This window comes from Nomascus leucogenys, chromosome 22a (assembly GCF_006542625.1).
Source record: "Nomascus leucogenys isolate Asia chromosome 22a, Asia_NLE_v1, whole genome shotgun sequence".
Classification (NCBI taxonomy): Eukaryota; Metazoa; Chordata; class Mammalia; order Primates; family Hylobatidae; genus Nomascus; species Nomascus leucogenys.
The window spans coordinates 99,762,442-99,787,701 of record NC_044402.1 but is presented as its reverse complement, the minus strand read 5'-3'; the positions used below and the strand labels follow the sequence as shown (position 1 = coordinate 99,787,701).

At 46.4% G+C, this 25,260-nt stretch overlaps 1 protein-coding gene across 3 annotated transcripts in view; it reads left to right on the top strand.

Moving 5' to 3' along the window:
- Positions 1 to 8,645: 8,645 nt before the first annotated feature.
- The window catches only part of SATB2 (SATB homeobox 2), a 190,725-nt gene continuing 174,110 nt past the window's right edge, over positions 8,646 to 25,260 (top strand). Inside the window, exons 1-2 of one of the 3 annotated variants that reach the window (XM_030802779.1) lie at positions 8,646 to 9,604; positions 13,963 to 14,190. In XM_030802779.1, coding sequence (XP_030658639.1) covers positions 14,022 to 14,190 — 169 coding nt within the window. In that variant the 5' untranslated portion in view covers positions 8,646 to 9,604; positions 13,963 to 14,021. Of the gene's footprint in view, positions 9,605 to 11,953; positions 12,721 to 13,359; positions 13,406 to 13,962; positions 14,191 to 25,260 lie in introns of those variants that run through there. The other 2 variants (XM_003253903.3, XM_030802780.1) reach the window with 2 other exon arrangements.

Genomic DNA, 25,260 nt, shown 5'->3' with positions numbered 1-25,260 from the left:
CTTCTTCTCTCTGCCTTCTCAGAAGTTGTGCTGTTACAGAGAAAAACTTTCTAAACTACCTCCCCATTTTTCTGGAAGGTGTTGCACACATCTCCCCTCCCCCCAAATACACATACCTTTCTCTACCCCCTGCTCCTCCCACTTTCCGGGAAAATGTAATAGGTGTGAACATCGACTAAGCCCAGTGTCTGTAGCACAGCAACAAGCTAATGTGGGAAGGGGTTTCGCTAGTGTTTATTTCTGAAGTTGCTGATATACTCGTGGCAAGGGAGCTCGGCTTGTTGGCGAGTACGAAGCCAAGCCCGGGGCGCCTAGGCTGTGAACACCTCGCGCGAACTTGGTTCGGCGTCTAGGTCCCTGGCCTCGGGCCCTTATGCTCTGCCGGGGGCCAGGATCAGGTTCCTAAGAATACAGAAGAGTCAAGCAAGTGATCTCGCTACTTTACCCTCCCTGCCCACCCCCACCCCCACCACCACTTTTCTTTTCTTCTTTTCTTTTTTGGTTGATGGTCTGTCTGTACTGGGCGAGTATCCCAGAGCTGAGGTGCAGGAGTAGTGAGTGATGCCGGGGCTGGCTCTCCTAGATTTAGGAACCGCGGTGGGGCGGAGGAGAGTGGAAGGGGCATCCACTTCTTTTGAGGAAGGACGCCGTTTACTTCCCGCAGACGACGGGCGGGAAGACCTCGGAGCTGAAGGCTTCTTGGGATGGCTCTTTGAGCAGGTAATTTCTGCGGCGAAATCGAGAGCGGGTGACTGACACACTCGGTGACGACGGCCAGGCGGGGCAGCACCCTTTCCGGTTAACAAGACGATTAACCTTCCGGCCTCGCCTGTAGTGGGCTCTCCCCTCCTCCTTCACCCTCCCTTCCTCCGGGATTAGGGGGTGCTCTTTTCAAGGAGAGACTGGAGACTCGTGATGTGGGCCCTTCCTCGCCTCCGCGCGGCCTTTCCTCGGAGCCGGGCTGGGGAACCCGGTGAGGCACGCAGACCACTCCCTTCGCGACTCCCGCCTCGAGGAATCGGGTTCACCGGCCCGGTCCCGCACGGTCCCCTGGGTCATCTCCCCCTGCAACCACTTGTCTGAAACTTACCAGATTCCAACCTTAAGGCAGGAAAAAAAGTGTTTCATATACAAACCGATCAGGGTATTTGCAGATAATTGCGAATGTCAAATACTCGGGCGTGATGACAAAGTGCAGAGATTGCCAGGGCCAGAGCTCGGCCTGAGGGGCGGGGGCTGCTGGCGGGGCTCCAGGGCCACCTCAGGCCTGCCCAGAGGCGGGCCTGCGAGGGGGTAGGGCAGTCAGCCGCAACTGCCAACAGCCCATTTAACGAAGACGGCTGCTTCTTCTACCTCTCCGCTATGGAGCTGATTCATGGATTCATTCACTTAGTCTATACTGGAGCTCCGCTCAGGGAGGAGGTGCGAGAGTGGATACTGCACCAGCCCAGCTCTCTCTCCCTCACTCCCCACCCCAGATACACAAATACCTCACTGCAAGATGCCCCACAGGTGGGATTGCTGGGCCTCAGTTGGATGCCTAGGCCCAAAGCGAAGGCCCTGCCAGTCGGCGCTCCCGGAGCTAATGTCCTGTGGCAGAGTAGGAGCGAGTTACAGGCCACTTTCGGACAAACAAGTGCACCCTTTGATACTGAGGTTAGTCTTCAACAGAAATAAAGAGGGACATAAAAAAAAAAGGAAGAAGAAGAAACGAAACACTGGGCCCACCCACCCCAGTCCTCCTACCCGGTTGCAGGAAGCCATCCTGGTGCCACCACAGCCTGGGTGCACACAGCCCACCAGAGCTGACCCTGCCAAGGTCTCAGCGACAGCAAAGGTGGCTGCTCTCAACAGCTTTCAGAGCAACTCCTCCGAGACCCTACTGCAGGCACACTCAGAATGTTTCAAGTGCCTTGGATTCTTAAAAAAAAAAAAGAGAGAGAGAGAGAGAGAAAGAAAAAGAAAGAAAGAGAGAGAAAGAAAAAGAAAGAAAGAGAGAAAGAAAAAGAAAGAAAGAAAAAGAAAAAGAAGGAAGAGAGGGTGGGGCATGGAGGGTGGCGTTACTCTTGTTGGATTCCACATCTACTGAAAACTGAGTGGATCAATTATAGGTGATACATGGTGTTGGTGGCTTCCCAGCCAGAATCACAGGGGTTTCAGGGCCTGGATGCTGAGACCGAGAGGAGCAGTGGAGGCAGGGACACCCCATTCTGCGTTAGGTGGCATAGGCTGTAGTCACTGAGGCCCTGGCCCCGGGGTCCTGTGTCCTAGGCCAACGTGGTGGTGGTGAGGGGGCTGGGAGGGGTATATTGGGGTAGGGATGCTGAAAGACCTTGACCTGACTGCCCTCTCCTTTCTGAGAGCTAAAGAATGTGGTGGGGATTCTTCCAAAGCCGGGAGAAGGGAAGACTAGTGTGTGCTAGCGGGTGCAGCTGGGCTGCACAGGGAGGGAAGTCCAGCCGACTACAGGGAGCCCTCTGTGCCTGTCTCTCTCCCCCGCCCTCAGCCCTCTTCCCCTTTCATTGAATGCCTGAAGTCAGAGCCTACCTGGAAACCCTTAAAATTTTACACTCCACTTGTCCGAGGTTTCCAATGATGACAAATTTGAAAAACGCTTTGGCTGAAGCCCGGCACCTAAGGCTGAGAGTTGGGGGGAGGGGAGGCTGTTGGATAAAAGCTCCTTGGAAAAGAGAGACTTGCCTCCCCCTTTTTTCGCCACGCGGAAACTGGCCGGTCTAGACAAGGGATTGCGCCGGGCTAAGGCCTCGGGCTGGGGAGAGCTCCAGCAGCCTGAAAGCCGAATCCGCAGAAGTTATCCACCTGGCTCCTTAGCCACCGGCCAACATGAGCGCTCTGGGCGTCCCGCCCTTCACGCCTGTATCAGGAAGGCCTGAGTCTGGCCGGCAGACCTGACTTGAGGTCTCTTGAGAGGAGCGGGGGTGGGGGATGGGGCAGTTCTGCAGGGGACTTGCCCAGGTCCAGTGAAGCTGATGTAGAAAACGACAGCTCTGTCCTCAGCCTGGGCGGCCAGCCGGGGCCGCACGTGTAAGATGTGATTCTATCTGACTTTCCAAATCAAAGTGCATTGATTGAGGCCCAAAGAGTTCACGGCGCATAACTGTCTTAATTAAACCTGCTATAAACAGACAAATCACTTCTTGTTCTTGTAAATAGAGCTCGGGGAGATGGCACAGGGTCTGGCAAAAGCCAGGCTTGGGGAACATTCTTAAAAAAGGAAAAGACTACTGAGACACAGACAGAAAAAGAATAAAACTGGAGTATCCACATCTTCAGAAAATAGCTCAACTGAAACCAAAATATGCCATAGCAGGGAAGTAATGGGAGACACCCTAAGTTCCCAGAGCAGCTCAGTGGAGGCTGGTAGCCCAGGATGGGACCAATGGTGGAAAAGCAGGGAGCCGGAGAGACCACAGGTTGTTTGGGGGAGGTCAGGTGCCCATTGCTGAGGCTCTGAGCTACTCTACTTGGCCCTGCACTTTCCTTGCCAATCCTTCCATCTTTCCCTGCCACTGATCTCAACTTCCTGATACTGAGAGACAGCGCTGGGAGGACAAGTACTCTCTCAACTTGGCCAGCTTGGGGGACAAGGGCTGGTCACCAAGAGCTCAGAGATGGCAACAACTGAGGATGATGGGTGATCATAGGAGTCCAGCAGGGAGCAGATGTGAAGAAAAGTTGTCTGTGATCCTCTGGGAAAGCAGAAAATGGGGAGTACGTACACCCACAGCTCAGATTCTGCTGCACCTAAGTGCCGGCAAGGGCTGGAGGGTGATCTTGAGAAGGGTCAGGTGCTCCAGTGCCCCAGCTCTTGGGTGTCCAGAAGAGGTTAGGTGGGTGGTAGCTCTGGGAAGAATGGGCGAGACGTCCTTCACTTGGAATGTGCAAAAGGCCGGGTCTGTCTCCAAGTAACTCCGGGTCTCCGGAAGTTACCTGGCAGGGGCAGCTCTCAGTGGACTTTGGGTCTTATAGCATAAAACCAGATGAACTAAAGGGAGCTCATCACTCTTCTAGCTAAAAGTGGAAAGGAAAAGTTGTCTATAATATGTAAATACAGGAGATATGAGTGCACAGGTTTGGGTGGGTTCCTGGTAACTTCTGGAGCCGACTTTTCCCTGGTCTTGGTTTGCAAACTTTAATTCCCGTTTCTTTTCCTTTGCTATTTAGCATATGACTCTAACAATAATCTGATTCAGAAATACTCTTCGTTAGGCTATCATTGATAAGGAATTTAAGTTCAGGTAAATTTTAGCACAACACTTTTCTAAAAAGTACCTTTAAAACTGTTTTTAACTTCCACACAACAAAAACGAAAAAAGTATGTATCACTATGGTTGGAGAGAAACATTCTTAGTTTGCCTTTATATTTCAGAGATTTTGTATAGGCGCCAGCAACTCCGCAGACACTAACAAATGGGTTATTTGCAGTTATTGTTCATGAAAGGTCTTTTATATTTTTAAATTACGGCATGGTTCCCAGGTGGAAAAATTCCTTACAATTAAGAACTGGTTTTCAAGAAGATTGGAAAACCAAAACAAAAATTACAGTGTTTTATCATATAGAAGTCTTTACTGAAAACAACGGATATTGAGTTGAAGTCAGAATGTAATGAAAGTTAATTAAAATGCAAACTATTAGGGAAACACTGCAGATGTCTTTCTGTCATATCCAACGGGACAATCTTTAGATACTCCACCCTCCCTTATATTATACTTGTATTGTGAGACTTGAATGGTTGTCAACAGTTTTCTGTTGACAGAAATAACAACAGTTCACCTTTGAAAACTCTTCACTCAAAGCTACAATGATGATTGCTCTCGAGACGAAGGACTTCTGAAACAAATAACTTTCACACATCCACACTCACACTTGCACACCCCAAACGCACACGCAATTGCCGGTTTTTGAAAACGTTGCCTCTGAATGAGAGAGAGAGAGAGAGAGAGAGGGAGAGAGACTGAGAAAGTCGAACTCGAGCTTAGGTAACCAACAAACCCAATTACTAGGCTTTATTGATACTAAAAGGAAAAGTTCCCCTCGTAAAATTTCTCTGAGCTTATTAGTTATTTAAATCAGCCCCAGGGCTGGACGCGTGACGCCGCAGGCACCTTCTGTCGGCTCCTGGAGGTGAGCAGCCAGCGTCCCTGCGCCGACCCACAGCCCCTCGCTCCGTCCTGGGCACTTGGGGCGAAGGCGGGCGCAGCGAGCCGAGGTGAGCCACTGGGCAGGGGCGCAGGGCCCGGCACGCCTGGAGAGAGCTCCGCGTGGCCTAGGGTAGGACACCGGGCATCACACTTTGGAAAGGAACAGGTCCCAGCCAATAATAAGGGAGTAGGCGAGTAGGCCACGCGGCCGCGGGGCGCCGGAGCTCAGCCGGCCCGCTGCGTGACTCCCCAGACCCCGGCCCGCTGGGCACTGGCCCTGCGACCCGGCCGGAGCGCTGGTGTTCGCGCCGTGAGTCGGGCGCGGGGCCGCTCAGACCTCCAGGGCTCGCTAGTGTTTTGTGTGGGTCTGGGAGCTTTGCAATTGGGTGGGCACCAGGTGAATTTACACCTTTCTGGGTCGCTGTCTCAATAGTTGACAAGTCCCTCTGTGTGCGTGTGTGTGTGCGCGCGCGCGCGTGGAAATGGTAGTGGGGGTGTGTGTGAACAGCTGAATTTATTGAAAATAAACCCAAACCTGCCCAGTGAAGTCCTCTAAGCCCGACACGGGGTTCCCAAGTCCGATGTGGCTCCGGGACCGCGCGAGGTGATGCCCTGTTCCTCTGGGCTTGGCTGTAGGGCGGGGAGGGAAGGCACCACGGGGTGGGGGAGAACTGAGCCCTAGTTGCCCCCGTCACAGCCACCTGGGCCTTTCCTGGAGGCCAAGGTCTTGACGGACTGAAAGGGTGTCCGAGGGGATTCGCTATACCAAGAAAACAGGCAAGGCGCCAGCTCGGGAAACCCTCTAAGTTGGCCCCCACTCCTTACGAGTTTGGGCCGCCGGATACACTGCCCCCTTCGTTCCTGGCTCCAGTAGGTGTCTGGGACCTTGGGTCCCGCAGCGGGCTTTTTCGCGCTCTCCGCTTGGTTCAAGACCGGCGTGGGCCCATAGCCGCAAAGTGTTCGGGAGGCAACTGAGGTTTGGGCCCCCTTGCACCCGGCTGCCTGAGCTTGCCTGCCCCTACGAGGGGTGGGAGCGGATTTCTGGACGCCTGCTGGCCTGCCTGAAATTTGGGGTGCGGACGGGGTGCTATGGCTTGGGCTTTCCAGGTGTACTTTTCATTTCAAGCGGTTGGGGCAAACTGTGGGCGTTCGTATTTTGCACGCGCCACGGCGTTTTTGTGTTGAGTGGCCTGGTGGTACCCTGGGCCAGGGACCTGCCCATCCCCCGCCACATCCTTAACCCGTGGACTGCAGGCGACGCGGAAGGGTTGGCTCCGGGACGCGACGGGCAGAGCCGGCGCCGAAGGTTTCGGCCTCAGCCCACGCGGTGGCGCTGTCGGGAGAGGACGCCGGGGCTCGGGGCCGGGACCCGGGCAGTGACCCGCGCTCGAGGGTGGCGGGGCGTTGACGCCAAGCCGAGGCCTCGGGGCTCTTCGCAGCCACCTTGGGCCTGAGATCCTCTGCCTCACTCGGTGTTTCCCTACGGAAAACGCAGCGGGTCGGGAGCGCCACCCGGGGCCCCAACCCCGGCAGCTCCGAGCTGGGGGCGGGGACGCAGCGGCGGCTCCTTCGGCGCTTCCTTTGCTTCCCCCACCCTTGCCTTGTTGCCCCGGTTTACAATCGATTTCTACAAGTAAACTAGATTAGCAGGGCAGTCATTCTCTCGCAGCGTGGTTGCAGAAGGGGTCCCACCTATTACGCTCTGAGCTCTGCAAAAGAATGAAGGGCGCCCGGGGGGGCGTTGCCTAGTGTGGCTAGGGTGGTGCTCCAGGCCGCAGGACCCTCCGTCTTCCCCCGTCCCCCAGCCCGCGGCCGCCGAAGGACACCAGATCTCCCACCAACGACTCCCCCAGCTCTGAAACCTATCTCCTCGCTTTCTTCCCCTAGGGCAGGCAGTGCCCACACCCGACGCCCATCTCCTACCCCGGGGAGCCCAGTGCAGAAAGCTCCCCGTCCGCGCCCGAGGCAGCTCCTGGGCCGACCTCGGTACCTCCCTTCCCGCCCACCCAGCCCCTGCACGGTTGGCCCCACTAGCCCCAGACCCTCGGGCCTCTGGGGTGCTAGGCTCACCGCCTAGCGCGGACTCGTTGCCCACCATCCTTCCCCATCAGTCGTCCCTCTGAGGCGTATCTCTCTGCTCGGGCCGCAGGGGCTCATTCGTTTGGGGCCGGGAGGAGGACCTCCACAGTCTCTACCTCCGGCGGCCGACGGCTTCCTCCCCTCTCCGCCCCCGCCCAGGCCCCCTGAGCCGCCGGGGGAGCCAGGAGTCATTTATCTTTGCCTGGCGCGGGTTGGGATTTGTCCGGCTCTGATGCCAACGAGGAAGGCGTGCGGATAACGAAGTAAGTGTCCCCCGCCCTGCGCTCCGGTCAGTCCCCAGACGCCCGGAGCACTCTGGGAAAGGGCTCAAGCCCACCCTGGGGGAACCGTCCTCCAAGGCGCGTCCCCCACTGGGGTATTCTGGCCCCTGGCTCTTGTCCTCTTGGCGCATCTGATTTCCAGTCTAAGCCCCTCGCGGTTATGCCGTCCGAGAAAGTGTTGGTCGCCAACTCCCCACGGACAGTCCGCGGCGGAAATTGGCTTCAGAGCTGGCGTGGGCTTCATTTGAAAGAAATGATTCCCTCCCGCCCTCCTCCCGCCCCCAGCAGGGCAAGCTCCGGGGGAAGAGGCAGGCCCGCTTGGGTTCCTAGAAGCCGTCGAAAGCTTTTGACGCGGGCGATTCCCACAGTTTTCCCTGCGTGTTCCAGGGTTGAGGGAAAACGCGGCGCAACTTTCCAGGGCTCTTTAAGAGGCAGGGTCTCTCTGCCTGGGTGACCGAACTTGAAAGCCATGGACCTTGGGGATGGATGCCTGGCCCTCAGAGCTCGGGATGGCCCAGGCGAGAGCCGAAGTCCCGCGCCGGGCACCCTGCACCCTCCACCCCGGCGCCCAGGCCTACGCTGTCCGGAGCGGGCCTCTAGGAAGGAAGGTTGACCAGGGTCGAAAGCTCGCACAACAAAAACTTGGTGTCGACAAAGAGAAATCAAGAAACGTCATGAGAGTGCAGGCCATAAAAGAAGGCCTGACAGAGAGAAAAGGAGAGAAGATGGAAATAAGAAAAACCATACACCTTTAACACTAGCATATAAAGATCTATTGATTTTTAAAATAACAAATCCGTGTTTGTGAAAAACAGGCGGCCTCTTACTAAATGACATAAGGAAAACTTGGGGGGTGGGTGAAGAAAAGGGGAAAAGTCTGAGCAGATTCCCGACAAAAACGTCAGTTAGAAGGAAACTGAGGGATAAAAATGTTCCCCAGATGTGAACTCCATGTTTTGAGCACGGAAGCAAACTATCTCCTAATGCACAAAATGGGTTTCAGATAAAAGTATTTTTAAAAATCAAACGTAATTCAAACAACTCTTTTCTTGTGATTTTGTTTTAAAAAGTTTGGAAATAAACCTTTTGAGGAATACAAAACGAAACCAAACAAATATTCTTGAATCATCAGCAAATTTATTTACTGTTTTAAACAGTACAAAATTCTAGCGAAAGGTAAAAATATTAAAATATATCTTACTGTCGAAATTAAACCTGCTAGAAATAATCGCTTCAGTTGAAATAAGGTCAATACAAAAATTGTGCAGTAAAAAGCGTATGTAATTTGAAACAGAAAAGGCCTTTATTAGAGACAAAACGCGAGAGGACAAAACCCCACACCGGACATACATCACAAAACTTCCTAGAACTCTCCTTTAAATCGGAAGAAATTTGTAAAATGTGATATGAAATACAACTCTACAAACATTCAAAATACATTTGTGGTCTTAATTAATCGTATTTGACATTTTCCTCTAAGTTTAATGCAACTTTAAATAATTTAGGCTTTTTCCTAACATGATAGATTTTTTTCAGTATCAGAAATGGACAAGAGGAAACTCCAATAAAGAGAAAAGCAATGAATTTAAAAGGGTGCAGAATCTGAAAACAAACCAGCCACAATGTACATTTAATTGTACTTAATTGTATATTTCATTTAAATAGTCCTTCTCAGGGGTTTAATAATTTAGAATCAATAGTTCCCTTCAAAACATAAAATATTTACACTTTATAAAATATTAACCGATTAACAATACAGCCGTGTTGTTTATAAGAGTGTAACTGAAGTCCTGCAAATCATGCTGTTGACACAAGCCTGTGAGGTTAGCGAAGTGATCCTTAGCAAAATGTAAATGAAGATCTTCAGACAGTGGTGTTTATAAAATAGCTCATTAATGACTTAGGATTGAATCGCTCCAACCATTCGCATCATCAGATATAATAATAGTGACGAATCAGACAGGAAAGATCCTGGCTAAACCATTTGCATTTTTTTCCAGAAGTACTGAACTCCTAATATCACCAATTCTTCTAAGTTCCTGGACATTGATCCGGAGGAGGATTCGCAGTTCAACATCAAGGTAAGGAAGGATACAGCATTGTTATCGTTGTTGAGATATTAGTAAGAAATACGCCTTTCCCCATGTTGTAAACGGGCTAAGTTTGACAGTGGTAGTTGGCTTTTGCAACACCCCCTTCCCATTTCGACATATTACAGATTGAAGAAAAAGTTTGTTGCTCAGACTTACAGTTTGTTTCTTTGCAGCCCCAAACCTTTTAGCTACCACCATGGGTTGATTTACTAGACCCACTTTTGCTCTCACCGACTTCGAACTGTGCATTTTCTCCCACTCGTTTGACTGGGGGTGGTGTGCGGGGGGAGGATGGGGCTTGGTAAAGAAAATCAGGGAAAGGCAAACGCTGCCTAAAACTCCCAGGGTGGCTCCCCTAAGATTTGCTATCCTGCTTGTTTCTTTTCTCGGCTGGGATCCGACCGACTCCCGGGTCGCCTCGGACTTCTTTGGAACTTGGTGGGCGGCGCCTAGGTGCGGGGTTCGTGGTGATCTGGGCGCCGACACTCAGGCCGGCGGCAGGTTTCCTTCTTGGGACCCTTTCTCTTCCAGAGGCTCTCAAGCCTCTAAGCCTGTGCGCATGCCGCCTACCACGGAGTTGCGGCGAGTGGAAGGCAGCCTTGTCCCGGGCACAATCGGCGGACTCAGCTTTCCGCAGTCTGTGCACCCAGCCGGGATTTACAGAACTGCTCCCGAGAGCGTTTCCCGAAACCGAACTTAGTTTGGCCCTCTGGCGCCGCCGTACAGTCAAAGCTTCTTAAGGGGGATCGGTGGCTCTTGCTGCGGGAGATGTGCGAGAGCCCTCGGGGTCCTGGGGGTTAGGAGGGAGAGTCAACGTATGCGGGAGGGATAAGAGGCGCAACCAGTTGAGGGGAATTCTCTGGCCTCAGGCCCGGCGGGGATGCGTCCACATTTTCTCGCCTAAGGTCCTAGCGGCTAATGTCCGCCGACGCCCCGGGCATCTCGCGGGGGCTGCGGCCCCTGCCCACGTGCTTTTCCTTAAGGAGGCAGCGCGCCCAAGCGGAATCGCAGGGACAAAAGCGCGGCCAGAGGCCAGCCTGCTCGGCTAGTGCTCGCGCCACCTTAAATGAGCACCGCGGCCGGAGTCGGACTGCCGGCGGCCGCGGCCGCGGGAGTCGGCAAAAGTTTGTGGCTCTGTTACTCCTTCGCGGGACCTGCTGGGGACGCTCCTGTGCGGCCTCCCCCCGGGCGGGGAGGCCGGGTCCTCAGGGCACAGCTCTGTTGGCGCCAGCAGCCCTGGGCTCGAGCAGCTTGGGGTCCCCAGGAGCTCCAGTCCTGTAGCCCGAGGACAGGCAGCCCCACCGCCCTCGCCGCCACCGCGTCACGGGCTTCAGGGGGCCCGGTTTGCGCCGCTCGCGATGTCGCCGGAGCGGCGAGCGCTCCAGCGATGCCATCCAGGGATGCACCCTGCTCTGCACCCACCACGCAAACCCCATTCCTGTGCCACCCACAGCCCGGCGGGCAGTGGCCGTGCTCCTGCCATTCGGGACACCCGGGCTATTGTTCCGGACTCGCGGCCGTGCCAGCTCTGAAGGAGAAGCGGCCTTCCCTGCGCGCGCGGCGGCACGAAGCGTGGCGGGCCGGGACGTTCGGCTCGGCGCGGAGGGGGAGCTCGCAGGCACCGAGAAAAGTTGCTCGGAGGGGCGGAGGCGGTGGGTGGTGGGCGGAGGCGGTGGGTGGGGGAGGCGATCGCCCTCCTATCTCCAAAGTCGAAAGTACTCCGCGCAGTTAACAGAGCTGGGAGCCGAGGCAGCCGCGGTCGCCTCTTGCGCGTCGGTCTGCGTCTCCGCCGGCAGACGCGGCACCCAGCGACTGCCTTGTCGCCGCCGCCTCCGCGCCGGGACGAGTGCGCCTAGGGGCTGGGCGAGGCGGCCGCGCCCTGGACCCGCCACAAGGAGGAGGACCAGACCCCGGGCCCCGGTGCCCGCCTGTGCCCAGACGCACCCACCCGCTGGCCGCGGCCACCGCCTCGCGCCGCACTCGGTTCTCTGCCATCGGTCCTTCGCCGCCTCGTGCACGAGGTCCTCGTCACCCCGCTCCGACCGCCGACTCTCCCCTTCCTCCTCTTCCCTCCTCCCTGCCTCCCACCCGCCCCTCGCCTGTCCCTCTGCCTCCTTCGCAGCCCCGCCGCCGTTGGGTCGCCGTGCTCACAGCGATTGATTGATTGATGTTTAATTTCCTGCCAGGCGGGGCCCCCCTCCCCCGCAACCTCCCCAGCCCTCCTCCCCGCCCCCCACTCCCCTCTTTTCTTGCGGTGGACCAGTCTGGCTTGGGTTTAGATCCATCCCCCCCACCCCCATCCCGAAATAATCCAGAGACTTCCCCTACCCCCACCCCAAATTATTATTTTGAAGGCGCTAGATCTGGGGACCGAAAGGGGGAGGGGGAGAAATCGGAAACCGAGGACAACCCAAAAGGACTCACTTTGCCTGATGACTCAACGCAACTAATAATCATCTCCCTCTCAGTGTGTCTCTTTCTGCGGCTTGTCAGTGAGTCCGGCTCTGGCTGCTGGCAGAGGCGGCCGAGAGGGGAGAGGCTGGAGGTGACAGCTTGGGCGGCCGCCGCGTTTCCTCCCGCGCGCGGTCCCGGGTCCCTGCGTCTTCTCGGCTCTTGGTGTCAACGGTCCCACCGCTCTGGCCGCGCCTCCTCGCGAACTAGCTGCCCTGCGAACCGGCAGCCCCGGCCCGCCGCCGCCGCCGCCGCTGCCGCTGCCTCCGGGTTCTCAGCCCTTTCTCTCCAGAACGGGTCTCCTTCCCGAAGGTGTGAAAAGGCTCTTTCAGCCTCCTTCTCTTCCCCCCTCCTCCGCCGTCCCCTCCCCCGCTCGCTCGGGTGTCCCTTTGGAGGAGTCCTTTCCCTCTCCTCCTCCTCCCCCTCCTCCCTCCCCCCATCATCATCATAACAACCATCTCCGCACCAGAAGAAGACACCCTGACCCAGGACCTTAAACGTTAGGACCTGGGGAAGAGGGAGAGGGAAGGAGTAAAGAGGAAGACTAGGAGAACACTGCAAAGCCAAGCACCAGAAACTTTCCACCCTGGATTCTCTACTTTTGCTCCATGGACAGAGCCCCAGTCAGCCAAGTTTCAGACAGACCGTGAGCAGTAAGTACGCAGGGCGAGGGCTCCCGCGCCGCGCTCGGGAGTTCGGGGAAGCCCAGGGCCAACGAAGTTCCCTCCCCGCCGCTCTCGGCCTCTCGGACCGCGAAGTCGGGGAATGCAGGCGGAAGCCTAGCCCGCAGCCCTCCTGCTCCGTATCTTCATCTCGCATCCTTCCTTTCACCTCCCCCTGCCACCCCCACCTTGTCTCCTTGACCCGTGGCGCCGACGCTGCTCGCGCGGCGAGAGCGCCCACGAGGATTCCCAGCGCGCACGCAGTACAGTGCCGGGGTCTTGCTTCTTGCGGGTGTCAGTGACAACGCGAGCGCCGTTTCATCAGGTGTTTCCCCTCCTTCCCCGCCCCCCCTACCCACCCAATCCAGGGGTGTCGAGACCTGCGGCTTCCGTGGGGATCGCACTGCCAACCTAGTGACCCAGAGGAAAACTTTATGGAGCGATGTTAAAATTGGGGCAGATGAAGTCTGCTTTTGCACTAAGAATTCAAATGCTTTTTGCTTTTGTGTTTTATACCGAAGAGCTTTAAAAAAGCACTCGGGATCAGATGAAGATAAGAACGCTCCAAAGTAATAACGATTGTAGCGCCCGCCTTTGTGATGGAGGTTATTCTGATAAATATCTCCAAGTGTTTTCGGATGCTTATTGATGTGGAATTAGGGTTGATTTTATGCAGGTGTGTGCTTATCTCCGGACTTGCTCCGTGTAGGTAAAAAGCGGGTATTCAAGGGGTTCTTTCGCCCGGCCTTTGGCTCCTGCCTGGCCATTCACAGCGCATTTACCGGGTGGTTAATTCGGTTACGGACTTGCGCACACCCCCAACCCCCTTCCCATGTGGGTGGAACGTCTTTTTCTGAAGTTCACTTATTCCGCAACCCTGACCCCGGGACGGGCTAGGCTGTCGCACCCAGGAACGGTTTATGCCAACCCCGTCCCAATGAATGGACCACTTCTATGCGCCCCTGGGTGCCAACCCCGGCCGCGACCCCGAGGGCTGACTTCTGGGGAGCTGCGACCGGGCAGAGTCGCCGAACCGAGGCGCTGGGCTTCCTGGGGGCCGCCCAATGTAAGGTTGGGACTGGCTTCCCGGCTCGGGCCCCTCGGGCAGCGTGGGAGGAAGTTTGTGTGGCTGTGGTGCAGCGCTCTGCCACTGGCCTGAACGTCTATCACGTGTATGAGCGGTTTTCCCTCTTTTTTCTCCCTCCTCCTTTCCTCCCCCCACCCCCTCCCTAGGTCCCTGTGCGTTTTATTGCGACCTGCCGGTGGGAACTTTGTCTCCGAGTCGGAGCAGCATGGAGCGGCGGAGCGAGAGCCCGTGTCTGCGGGACAGCCCCGACCGGCGGAGCGGCAGCCCGGACGTCAAGGGGCCTCCCCCGGTGAAGGTGGCCCGGCTGGAGCAGAACGGCAGCCCCATGGGAGCCCGCGGGAGGCCCAACGGCGCCGTGGCCAAGGCCGTGGGAGGTAACAGCCCGGAGCAGGGAGGCGCGCAGCCCGCGGCCCAGTGATAATGGCCCGGGTGTCAGGGTTCAGGTTGATTAGGCGCTGTCGCGGTGTAGGATTACAGGAAGTGAATTCCAGGTTGCCAAATAATGCCCCCGTCGCCTCTCATCTGCAACTGGTAGCTTCATCTCGAGTTAAAACAAGAAAGTGGTTTTACCCAGAGGGTGGCATTTTTTGGGCATTTTGCCACTGTGTGCTGAGGTGTTGGCAGGTTTATGTCACAGCCAGCTAACTGTTTCTAGATTTTCCTAGAGAGCTTTTTAGTGATTTAACTCTTTTGCCTTGCCTCAGAGTGTCTGTTGTAGGGATGAAGTTCACGTGCGTTCGCTTTTAGGGCATAAAATAGTCATTAATGCTCAGGCGAGTACAGGAACAAGGAGAGTTGATGTTACTTTGTAGTGAGGACAGTGCTTCAAGACAGATGAATGACAACTGGGAATATTTCCTGCCACGTGAAATGTGGGAAATAAAGAATCACCATGAATCCTTCAGGCCCTTAGAAGCTTAAATGCTGCTGTTGTCTATAAAGCTTAGTTATATGCATTTGTAACTTTATTATGAATTATAGGACAACAGATAAAAATAGTAAAGTAGCCTTATCAACTAGATGTAGTTTCCCCTCCCAAGAATTTATTAATAATTTTATTTAAAGAAAATCTTTTGTACTTTTTACTACTTAAGCAACTACTTTCTTTTAAAGTGGTCAGGAAAAGCAATCATACAAAATAAAGATATGGGAGAAATTTAAACATTGAAATATTTTGGAGTTTGTATGCCATTTGCTTAGTTGTCTTTTACATGTAAAATCCACAATTCTACATGGCATGCAGATTTTCTGTGTGTTTGGGATAAATCACTAATTTTTTTTGCCTCTAACGTTTTTTCTCTAATAATTTCAACAGTAGCCCATTTAATATTCTATATATTAACTTGTTTTAAATGATATAAAACCTTAGCAAACCTTAATGATAAGCTCCCACCCCCTTGTTGTGTCTATTGTATGTATTTCAAAATAGTTACTTACCTCTAAAAATGTTCATTCCCTCTTAAAGAGTTGAACACATACGTTTTATAAAATCGTATTTTCTTCTTTTATTTTGCTATTTCTGTTTCTTCATGGTAAATACTCAGGATGGTTTGTCTCAGTCTTTCATATTAATTGTCTCACTTGAGAAGTATTCATCCTTTCAATGTTGTAAGTTAAAAAGTTTGGTGATGGATTCTGGCTTGTTTATCTCCCCTTTTTGGGACTTGAAAATATACTTTATTGAAGCAAAAGAAAACAGTTCTGTGACCCATCTTTAAAAGAGAGGCTTATTAATTTGTTGTCCTGATACTGGAGCAAATAATGTCAGACTTTTGGCATAATCAGTTAGTATATGCATATAAGAAATAAAAATTCATAGAGAGTATGATGGTACCAATTATGAGATATGCTAAGTGCTGAAAATGTTTGAACAAGTTCTGGAAATCCTTGGAGACAGTGTGTTCCAAAGTGGCCTTTGTGGACAGAAAAGGCTTGGACTTAAAATTTTGGTATCTTTCTGAAGATCTAATAAAATTCACTAAATTGAAAGGAGCTGTAAACATTTTAGAATGTAATTGTTAACAATTGTGCTTCCCTAAAACAAGTTTTTTTCCCCTCCTCTATATCATGTTGAACTATGAAAGAAAGTGCCTCATTCTGTTGACCAGGGATAACTTTAGTGTTAAATAGTGGTTGGTTTTCAAATTTTCTGAGACTGTAGTTCACATTTGAGCCCTTATATGTTTAATATAAACTAAAATTATTATCTTGGTAAAGAATAATAGATTTGTTTCAACCAGCTGCCTTAGACACTTTCTCTTAATTAACTTAATTTAGTAATAGCAGAGGTCTTATTAGCTGCTTCCCAAATTGAAAATAAAGATGACATTATTTTGTCTCAATACATATCGTTTATAATACATGATAGTAAAGTGGTTAAAATTGTTTAGTGGAATTTAAATTTTTTTAAAAAGAAAGCTTTTACTCTATATAGCATAATAGATTGTAAGCAGATTAATTTAGACAACTTTAGAATATAACAACTTAAAAGATAAGATTTTAATAGTACAAAGGTTTCTAATTGAATGTTAACAAAATTATGAGTTTAAGTTTATATAATTTCCAAATGTATATTAAGATGTTAAATAATTTCTCTGTAACTTTTAACCATGTATATAGTTTGGAGCAAAGCCAAGCCTTTTGAAGCATGCACATTCTAAATTTAAAAAAATGTTTCAAATACATTTCTAGTTAGATTTTTTTTATAATTAAAGGATTTTTTTGAACATAGAGTAAATATAAAGTAGATTATATTTCTACCATTCTATGTTCTTTTGTTTAAATTTTCTTTATAAAGCAATATAATAAGCATAGATAACTACACAAGTATTTATAGCTCTGTATCATTTATTACTATTTTCAGATATATTGTAGTCTTGTCAATGGTATAAAGATGGATACAATAAAATTTGTCTTAGAAGTGGAGCCAAAAATTTGGGAGTACATATTTGTTAATCTTTAGTGTTCCTCTTTCTTAAAAGCTGTTCTTTTAAAAATAAGGGAGATCAAGTTAATTAGTTGTCCAATCAAATAGCAATTTATCTTACTGTTTTTGATAAGCAGTGAGGTAAATATATTTTAAATATATTTCTGAATGCATTGGTTGCAATAGTAAATTCTGCTTACTCTACTTATTTAGGTAGAGGGAATTTACTGTGTTTTTTGATAAGAACTAAGTATTCATAAAAGAGGGGGCATTACTTTAGTGTCTCAATTTAAATAGTAGAGAGGGTAGATACACTGTCACAGTCTTTAAGGTTGTGTTTTAACAGGGAACTTAAAAGTGGATTGTTTACTATGTGGTTAGCTTTAGAAGACTCTATTAGAAGCTAGATGAGTTTTGCTTTGTCTTTCCAACACTTTCTGGGATGTTTTTGCTCTTATCTGAGCAGTGTGTTTTAAAGCATGTATGTAATAAAATGTAAGTGCTCAGATGTGTAAGTCAGTCAGCTTTTATAGACGGTCCTTAGGAAAAAAAAAAGGCTAATATCTCTTTAAAAAACATATGAAGGCTAGGAGAGAGTTTAGAGCTAGCAAGAGCACCATAGTGTTGACAGCTTTATATCCCTGCTGGGTAACATTCACTTACTAGAATTGGCGTCCCCTCTCAGCTAGTAATTCACTCCATAAGGATTTTGAAAAAGGATGATTAATGGGGAAATTTATATTTGTGAAATTGTTGATTAAAACTTACAGATCTATTTGAAGATTTAGGAAAAGAAGAGATTATTAAGGATGATGAAAATAAGAATCAGATGATCCTTTTAACCACTATTAGCATAAGTACCTAAGATGTTCTGCTGTATGGAATGCTTCAGCCACGCAACTTACAGCATAAAATGAAAGTGATGCCAATCAAGTTTCCAGGGGAAGCAAGACATTCTGCTTTTCTCCTGGACTGCTGAAAGGTGCTGGCCAGTTGTGCTTTAATAGCAATAAATTATTTTGCTTCATTCATTGTTAACACAAGCATTTTCGTTTTTTAATGTTTGGCTTAAAGAAGAACTTTCAGACAGCTTTATTTAAACTGAATGAACAGCGCTTGAATATACCAGATGGTGTATTTGCTGATAGGAGGCATTAAACATCAGAAATCTTTTTGATATTTTTCATTTTCCTATGAATTTTTATGATTTTTTGGTGTTAAATGTTCTAGATTTTAGGGAAAAATATTTAAACATTGAAAATATCTTTTAGAGAGATTTGCTTTTTTTTTTAAAAAAAAAAAACTTGCTTATTTCTGAAAAATAATTTATGTTTTATAAATAACAATTTAATTTTGTTGGCATACTGTCTGTTAAAGTTATCTTATAACTAGTCTACCCGAAGTAGACCTATTCGTGCTACCAGGCAGCCCTTTCAAGAACATAACTGTCTTGTTGCAAGGGGAAAAAAATCATTATGCAGTACACACTGATGTATTCAAATAGGGAAGCAAATGTGATCAAGATTGTTAGTCAGGGCCTCATTTAAAGCTGAATATTGTCTACAACAACAGTTAGTTTAATTGTCTACATGTGGAACACTTCCTTTTGGATGAAAAGAAATGCAGTTTGGGTCAGGTGTAGTCACCATATGAGCAACAGTAGAGAGACATTTAACTTTTTGAAAGGCGTACAGATATGAAAGTATAGATAGGTATATATTGAGATTATAAAATACTTAGAAATATATTGTTAACATGGACAAAATGGAGAAAACTCCATTTCCAAGGATGAATATCATAATATTTGTAGGAAGTAGTCATTACTTCAAAAGAGAAAAGATTGTAGTTCCCCCTCCTACTCACTTTTTTTTTTTTTTTTTTTTAAGGTTTTAAGGTCTTTTAAATAGAATGAACTTAGGCTTTGGGGTCATCCAACAATCTAGCCTGCCCTCTGTAGTTTTGCTGAGGTAGAAAAATAACTCTTCTCTAGAGTGTTTTTAGTTCTTGGCCTGTTATTAAAATAAAGATATACTTGGTTAAAAAAATATATGCAATGGAACATACACATTAAACAGAACATAGGGTATCCGCCCCTCAAAGTCCTGAGCATAATTTGATGTTTCAAGTAATTTTGGAAGCCTTATGTTCCATCAGCAGAAACCCACTGACCATTGTATACTCAAGATCATCTGTAGTGCAGTGTGTGTGTGTGTGTGTGTGTGTATGTGTGTGTGTGTGTGTGTGTTGGAACTACATAGATGTCCCTTAAGGCATCTGTTTTTTAACCCCTGCAGAAAATAAGCAATATCATCCTTTCCCAGAGGGTTGTAACCAGCAAAGTCTGTACATATGAGTATCCTGTTTGAATTCTTCTTTTTCTTTCTTGAATTTTGTTTTAACCAATCTATCTCTGTAGAGAGGGGAAAACAGACTAATCATTTATTAGATAGCTAAGAATATGAATTTGAGTCATTTTAAGTATATGGAAATCAGTTTTATTCCAGGCAAGACTACAGTAATTATTTGGTATATCTGACAAAGTAGTAAGCAGTGAAGTTTGGTGGTTATAATTTAAGACCCCTATTTTTCTTTCTTTTTAAAAAGTATTTATTATAGAATCAGCATATATGTATATATTTAAAAAGACATGTTAAATTTACAGGGCTAGATGAATTCCAAATAGTATTATTTTCTTGGGTTATACTTATCTTTTAAAGCTTTTTAGGTTTCTGTTGGAATAAAATTTCTCACCATTAAAATGTTTCTTATGACTAAGAACCCGCATTAGGTGTGTAAAATATGTACATTGTTTTATTTCAGAGAGCCAAACTTTATCCTATATAGCATGTAAATTAATAATTCTTTATATTGTTTTATTTAATCAGTAGGCTTTTAAAAAACCTATATAACTAATATATGGTAACATAGTAATTTTCACTATCTTCCTTACATGAATACTGAGATACAATGGCATTTTGGAACATATTTAAAGATGGAGCATTTGACAAAAGTTGTATGTGTAACAGTTTGTCAGTGAAAAGTGACAAGTGGGAAATGACAAATGAAATGTTGGCATCATCACTCTTTATTTTGATAAAAATGTCTCAATTTGCAGTGATATAATACTGTTTCATATTATTTCATGAGTTGTGTGAGAATGCATAAGGGGAATTTAGATTTTGTGAACGGAAAATTAGCAGCCCAAACTCTCTTTTCAGAAGCTTTGGCAGCAAGTTCCCCGTCTCCCCCACTCCCCAAGAATAAGAACAGCAGTGAAATGTTGGATCTAACCCATACATTTTAACTCATTATTTTTTGGGAAAAAAAAGAGAAATAACCTAAAATGGTTTCAAGTAGGAGACCTTTATGCTTAGCTCAAAAAAATGAAGAAAAGAGTTTGCCTTTTAGTTTCTATTCTTTTCTTTGTAGCAATTTTTAAATGAATGATTTGCCTCTACTGACTTTGATTGTATGGTCTTTTTTCACTTCCAATCAACACTGCTCTCCAGCATTAATTTAGGGTGCCAGTAAGGAGAGCTGTGAATTCCTGTTATTTTAAAATGCAATAGAGGTTTTGAAAATGTCTGTGGTGAAAATGGATTTTTATATACAAAAGATTCATCATCCTACTACTTAAATGTAATGTGATAAATATTTCAAAGTCAAAGTAGATGCCCTGAATGGAACTGAGGTATGACTAAAACAAAAACCAGTTGAGGACTTACAGAGTTTGGAAAAAGCACAGTTGTAGCCGCTATAGTGTGCTATTTGCCGTTGCTCTTTATTGTTAGCAATTAACCAAACATTATTTTTCTTCTTTTACATAGAAACAAGCCCTGTAAGCATAACATGCTACAGTATTTTTGTAAAAATGTTCCATGGTGGAGTTTTCAAAATTATGGAACTCTAGCTATATATATTTGTTTCAATTAACAATTATTTTGCTTTTTAGTAGCAAGTGATTTAAGAATTGTGGTAAAATCAGTATAATTAAGTGGCACTGAAAGGCTACATCAGAAATTGCATTCTACAATTTCTGTATCTTTTGCTGCTCAATTAAAAAGTTTTCCTTCAGATTTTTAAAAAAACTAGATAAAAAGACATAATATGGAACAAATGTGCTTTAGATATATAATTATAACAATAGGGTTTATGGCATGCATTTTTTCCCCTTTTTGATGTCCTTTAACTTAAACAAGTGGATGTTATGGTTATTAGTTTGACAAATGCCTAAAATGCAGATAAAAGCATGAATAGAAATTTTAAGAATTTGAAACTTGCAATAATCAGCAAACTATGTCAGTTTTATAGTAAGCATATTCTTTATTAATGGTTATGACACATAGGACAGGAAAACCTTCTGGGGAAATATATTTCAATTTTAGTTGCTCCTTGTACTATTACTCATTAATAGTGTGTGGGCAGATTCAGTTCTGCTCTTACCTAGTAGCCGTATCATTGGAATGGAGTTCTATTGTAGCACAGTTGGTTATTAAACTGTAAAATAACAACAAAGATCAAAAAATTAAGGGGAGGCACTGCAAGCTACTATTTATCAAAAGGGATCCATTTCAAACCAGGGTAACTGGTGCCCACTGATGGTTGCACAGTTACTGAAATGTGCACAGCAGCTCAGTGTCTGTCTTTTGTTTATTTGACTGAAGACTTAACACAGATATCTATGTGTATGTAATATATAAAATAAAAGACTCTAGTTAGAGCAAATGTTTTCCAAAGTGCTAAGATCTGACAGAGGTGATTTGCAGGCGTTTGTCATAGAAACAGTGTGAATTTCATCACGTTAACCACATATATCTTTTTCTTTCTTTAAAAACTACTTTTTACTTGTTTTTGCATTTGGCTGGAAAGCAAGTGTATCAGTTCTTTCATAACTGATTATGATTGATTTTTTTTAACACAAGAAAATATTTTCTTTGCAAAGAGAGCAAATTTGATTGGATGCCATGCCCAAGACTCCTGGGAAAGGACCAAAGGACCAAAGGCATAAAGTAAAAATAACTGTATTTTTAGATTTCCCAATTATATCCTATATTGCATTTGTTTCAATTATTATTACATATAAGGAAAGGCAAAATTGATATATTTAATAGCTTACTGACAAGATGCATTCATATCAAAACACTTGAAATAGCAATAGCATTTTTGAAATATTATTTTTTGGGAGTTAACAGAACAAGAACTTTCTTTTGTCATAATCCAAAGATGCTAACAGAGCAGCATGATAAATGCCTCTTTAAGTGTCGTAGTAAAAGAAAATGACTTGTCTTCTGAGGCAGTGGAGAGTTTATGTTGTTTTGGACCCATTTCCCAAGCAGTGATCGAAAACAGATTACAATAACAATTATACAGTCAGAAGATGCAATATCCATTTCTGCTTTAATTGAGTGAAAGAATAATAAAAACATCATTAAGAAAAATGAGGTGGACCTGTCACACAATGTACAAATTTTTAGTCTTGGAGAAGATGCAGAAAAACCGAAGTGCTTTTCGCATACTTTGTTGTGTTTATTAGCTAAAATCTGTTTTGGGGAGAGACCATTTGGCTCTCATTCTTCCCTGGGAAGTTCAAAGAGGAGCCCATGGCAAGTGATTGCCCAGGAGACATTACAAATGACCATTGACTTTGTCTTCATACACAGTTTGACCAGGAAAATCCCATTTTCTTAAATTCTACCTGAGGTGGAACTACTCTCTCCCCCTCCTTTTTTTTGTCTCCGTAAATGGAAGTCAGAAGTAATGGATGTTCCTCTTGTTACAAAGCCCAGCCAAGTAAGGGTTAGATGGGGTTCCTAGGCCTGCTGTTCTTCCTCTTCCCAAAGTCCAAACTAGGCTGAAGGCGGGAGAGAGAGTTGAGGCTGAATAATGAGCACCCTCATTTCTTCTCAGCACACACCGGGGTAACCTGAGTTGCTCTGTGGGCACATCACCTGAGGTGTACTCACCTGACTGTCACCTGAAATGCAGAGGCTCTTGCTTCGACCTGCAATCCTCTGAATCATGAAATCGATGTCTTTAACATTGCTGAGACTCTGGCTCTCATTCCACAGAGCTATGCTTTCAGCAACTCCGAATGAACCGCCAGGCAGCAGCCAAGAATCGGGCTCGTTTCCCCTCACTCTGGGCTGTATTTGTTACTCTAGTAATAGAAACTGTGAGCTCCCGAAGAAACCTAGGTGGTGACGGTGGAGTTCACCCGGGAACCTTGGCTCAGGGTGGGGATACTTGAGGTGGCGATAACTCGGTTTACCCCCATGTGTGGTGGGGATACTAAAACTGCACATAATGTCAGCCATCAGAGTAGTCAGAGCTCCAGGTTTTACTCAGTTGACAAACTTAGGGGGGAATATTTCTTTCACCTGTCGCTGAGTTTCTTGGCTTTAATATTTAAAAACCTTCCTGAGGTGACAAAATGAAAGAAACAAGATAGGCAGTACATCCTCCTGGTGGAGGTCTCATAATTTCAGAACTCTCCCGAGCATTTATCATCCCTTTTAGAGTGGGATGTATATCAAACAGCTCCAAAAAAGCTTTTTTTAAAAAGTTATTTAATCCATAGAGTCTAGTTAATAGCGCCTTCATTAAAATGCTTTTGTCAGCAAAAGGTTTTCAGTTTTAACATTTACATAACCTAACAGTGTTGATGAAGGCCATGAGCTTTAAGGGTCTATTAGTGGTTCCGTTTCTTCTGGACTTTATAATTTAAACCTAAACATTAATTCTGGGTGGAACTTGGCATAATGTCTTTTTGCCTTGGAGGGAATTTTTGTTGTACAATTAAAAAAAGTGTTTTGGTTTTTTTTTTTTTTCATACGATCACCTTCTCCATGTCCCTCTTCCCCAAGTAAACAGCAATTAAATAGTCAAGGTTTTAAAAGGGCTTCTTTAGTTTAAAAAAAGGAGTAGTTATTTTAGGTGAATTTAACAATTTTCCATTAGTTCACATTGCAAACTAGTGCTTTGGTATTAACAAGGAAGTTCTGTGAGGCTGATAATGCAGTGAAAATATTTTTCTTTTCTGTCTCTCTCCCCTGTATACAAGAAAACCCTGTGGTAAAATTTTTAAATAAAACCATTTTGCATGACAGTTGAAACTTATAAATCAGTTGTTCTTCTTTATTAGAAGCTGAGAGACAAACACATGTTTTAAATTTTTTGTCACCTGTAATTGTAACAGTGACTAGAAAGAAAGAAATTGGAATCTTAATATTAAGTCATTACATGACTGAATTTTTCAGTATTGTTTATTTTGGAAAATAAACTGTGATCCTTAATATGATCTTTTTGATGTATTAATACTATGTTAAAGTTGAGTTATTACAGGAATCTAATTACATGTTAAGTGGGAAATTAGAAAGCACTAAAGAAACCTTGCAATGATAAATTGTCTTCATCTGAAAACCAGAAGGTATTCAGAGTGAAGCTGCCTGTCAGGAGAGAAGCATTCCTAGAGGCTCCATTCAGACAGGTGATTTTCCTTTAGATTTGAGAAATGTGGTATTAGAACACCCCAAACCCGTTAATATCGAGGGAGTATAAGAAGAGCAAATTGTTCCCTGAATAGGAAGTTATTACACCTTTAATAACCAGGTAAAGCCACTTTACAAGGGTAAATAAGGTGACCCTGACTTTTTTCCTTCTCAAATGAATCTCGAGGTAATATTCAGCAAAACTACCTCTATTTACAGCCTCTTTCATATGGCAAGTTTGAGCCTTAAGCACGTTTTTACAGCTAACTTATAAACTCCCCCAAAACTGGGGCTTACCGTTGAAAGTCTGCCAACACTGTTACAAATGGTCATTAGTTCCCAAGAAACTTTGAGGAGAAAAAGAACTGTAGGAAACTGCCGTGACTTTAGTAAGAACCATTTTGTTTCATGTGTATTTTTTTGCCGCCATGGCCGAACTGGGGACTGACCTGCATGTTCAGGATTGATACTGAACATTCTCCTGTGGAAATGTATAGGATTCCAATTAGCACAGGGTCAGAGCATAAATGTACCTCTTTTTTCACACTGTTCCAAGTGGTTAGTGGGAAACAAGCTGCAAAGTAATTCCCTTGGCCCCCCAATAAAAAGATTTATAGCAAAATAATTCTCAGCTCCATAATGGGACTATTGTAGGTTTGTGTTTGATATTTGTAGGACTGAAATACAGTCCATGTACCCAAACTAAGCATTTATTGTAAACAAGTTAACTGCCAAGAGCTTATATTCTGTCAAACATAATTATATTGAAGATTGATGTATAGCTTGAAAGTGAGTTTGTGGGAGACAGTTCTTTTTAACCAAGGCAGGCTTCTGAGATGCAGCTCTCTTCTTCCTTTGCTAGAATGACTCAGTAAAGCCATCTTTCTCGCCACCAGCCTCTCATATATAGAATAAACACAGGCTTGCTCTTTGAAAACATAGCTGTTTGTCGATCCTATTTGTGTTAACAAAATAAATGAACTTATATTCATAGAAACTGTCATGTATAGTTTCTTCTATCATCTCCATCT